General features: G+C 65.1%; 1 protein-coding gene across 1 annotated transcript in view; it reads right to left on the reverse strand.

The window, feature by feature from the left end:
- Positions 1–56: 56 nt before the first annotated feature.
- Positions 57–395, reverse strand: part of POLR2E (polymerase (RNA) II (DNA directed) polypeptide E, 25kDa) — a gene marked incomplete at both ends in the record, with an annotated part of 1376 nt that continues 1037 nt past the window's right edge. The window contains 2 exons of the mRNA XM_010139919.1: positions 57–135; positions 285–343. Coding sequence (XP_010138221.1) covers positions 57–135; positions 285–343 — 138 coding nt within the window. The remainder of the gene's footprint in view (positions 136–284; positions 344–395) is intronic.

A 395-nucleotide genomic window follows, 5' to 3' on the forward strand; every position in this document is an offset into this window, starting at 1 on the left:
GAGCTCCCGTCCCTCTGTGCCCCCAGGAAACAGCTGCCCCCCTCGTCCCCTCTTACCTGACCACGCTTTATCCCGAAGTACCGGGCCACAGGGTCCCCGGCCTGGATCCTGGGGAGCTGGTTCTCCCTCAGCTTACTGCGCCCGCAGTCAAGGAGCAGCGAAGGCAGCGGCACACGCGCGGGCCCCGGTGCTCGGAGCAGAGCTCTGACCCGCCCCACACGGCTGTCGGTGCTTTAAGCCCGAGTCAGGCCCAGGCAGGAGGGGACAGAACGCACAAAGGATACTACCGGGCCAGCAGCTCGGTGACTTCTTCCTTTGACATGACAACGTGCTCCGGGACCAGCTGCCAACAGAGGGGAGAGACGGTGGGATCAGAGAACCAGAGACAGCGGCTG

The sequence above is a fragment of the Buceros rhinoceros genome, unplaced genomic scaffold, assembly GCF_000710305.1.
Source record: "Buceros rhinoceros silvestris isolate BGI_N320 unplaced genomic scaffold, ASM71030v1 scaffold29977, whole genome shotgun sequence".
Taxonomy (NCBI): domain Eukaryota; kingdom Metazoa; phylum Chordata; class Aves; order Bucerotiformes; family Bucerotidae; genus Buceros; species Buceros rhinoceros.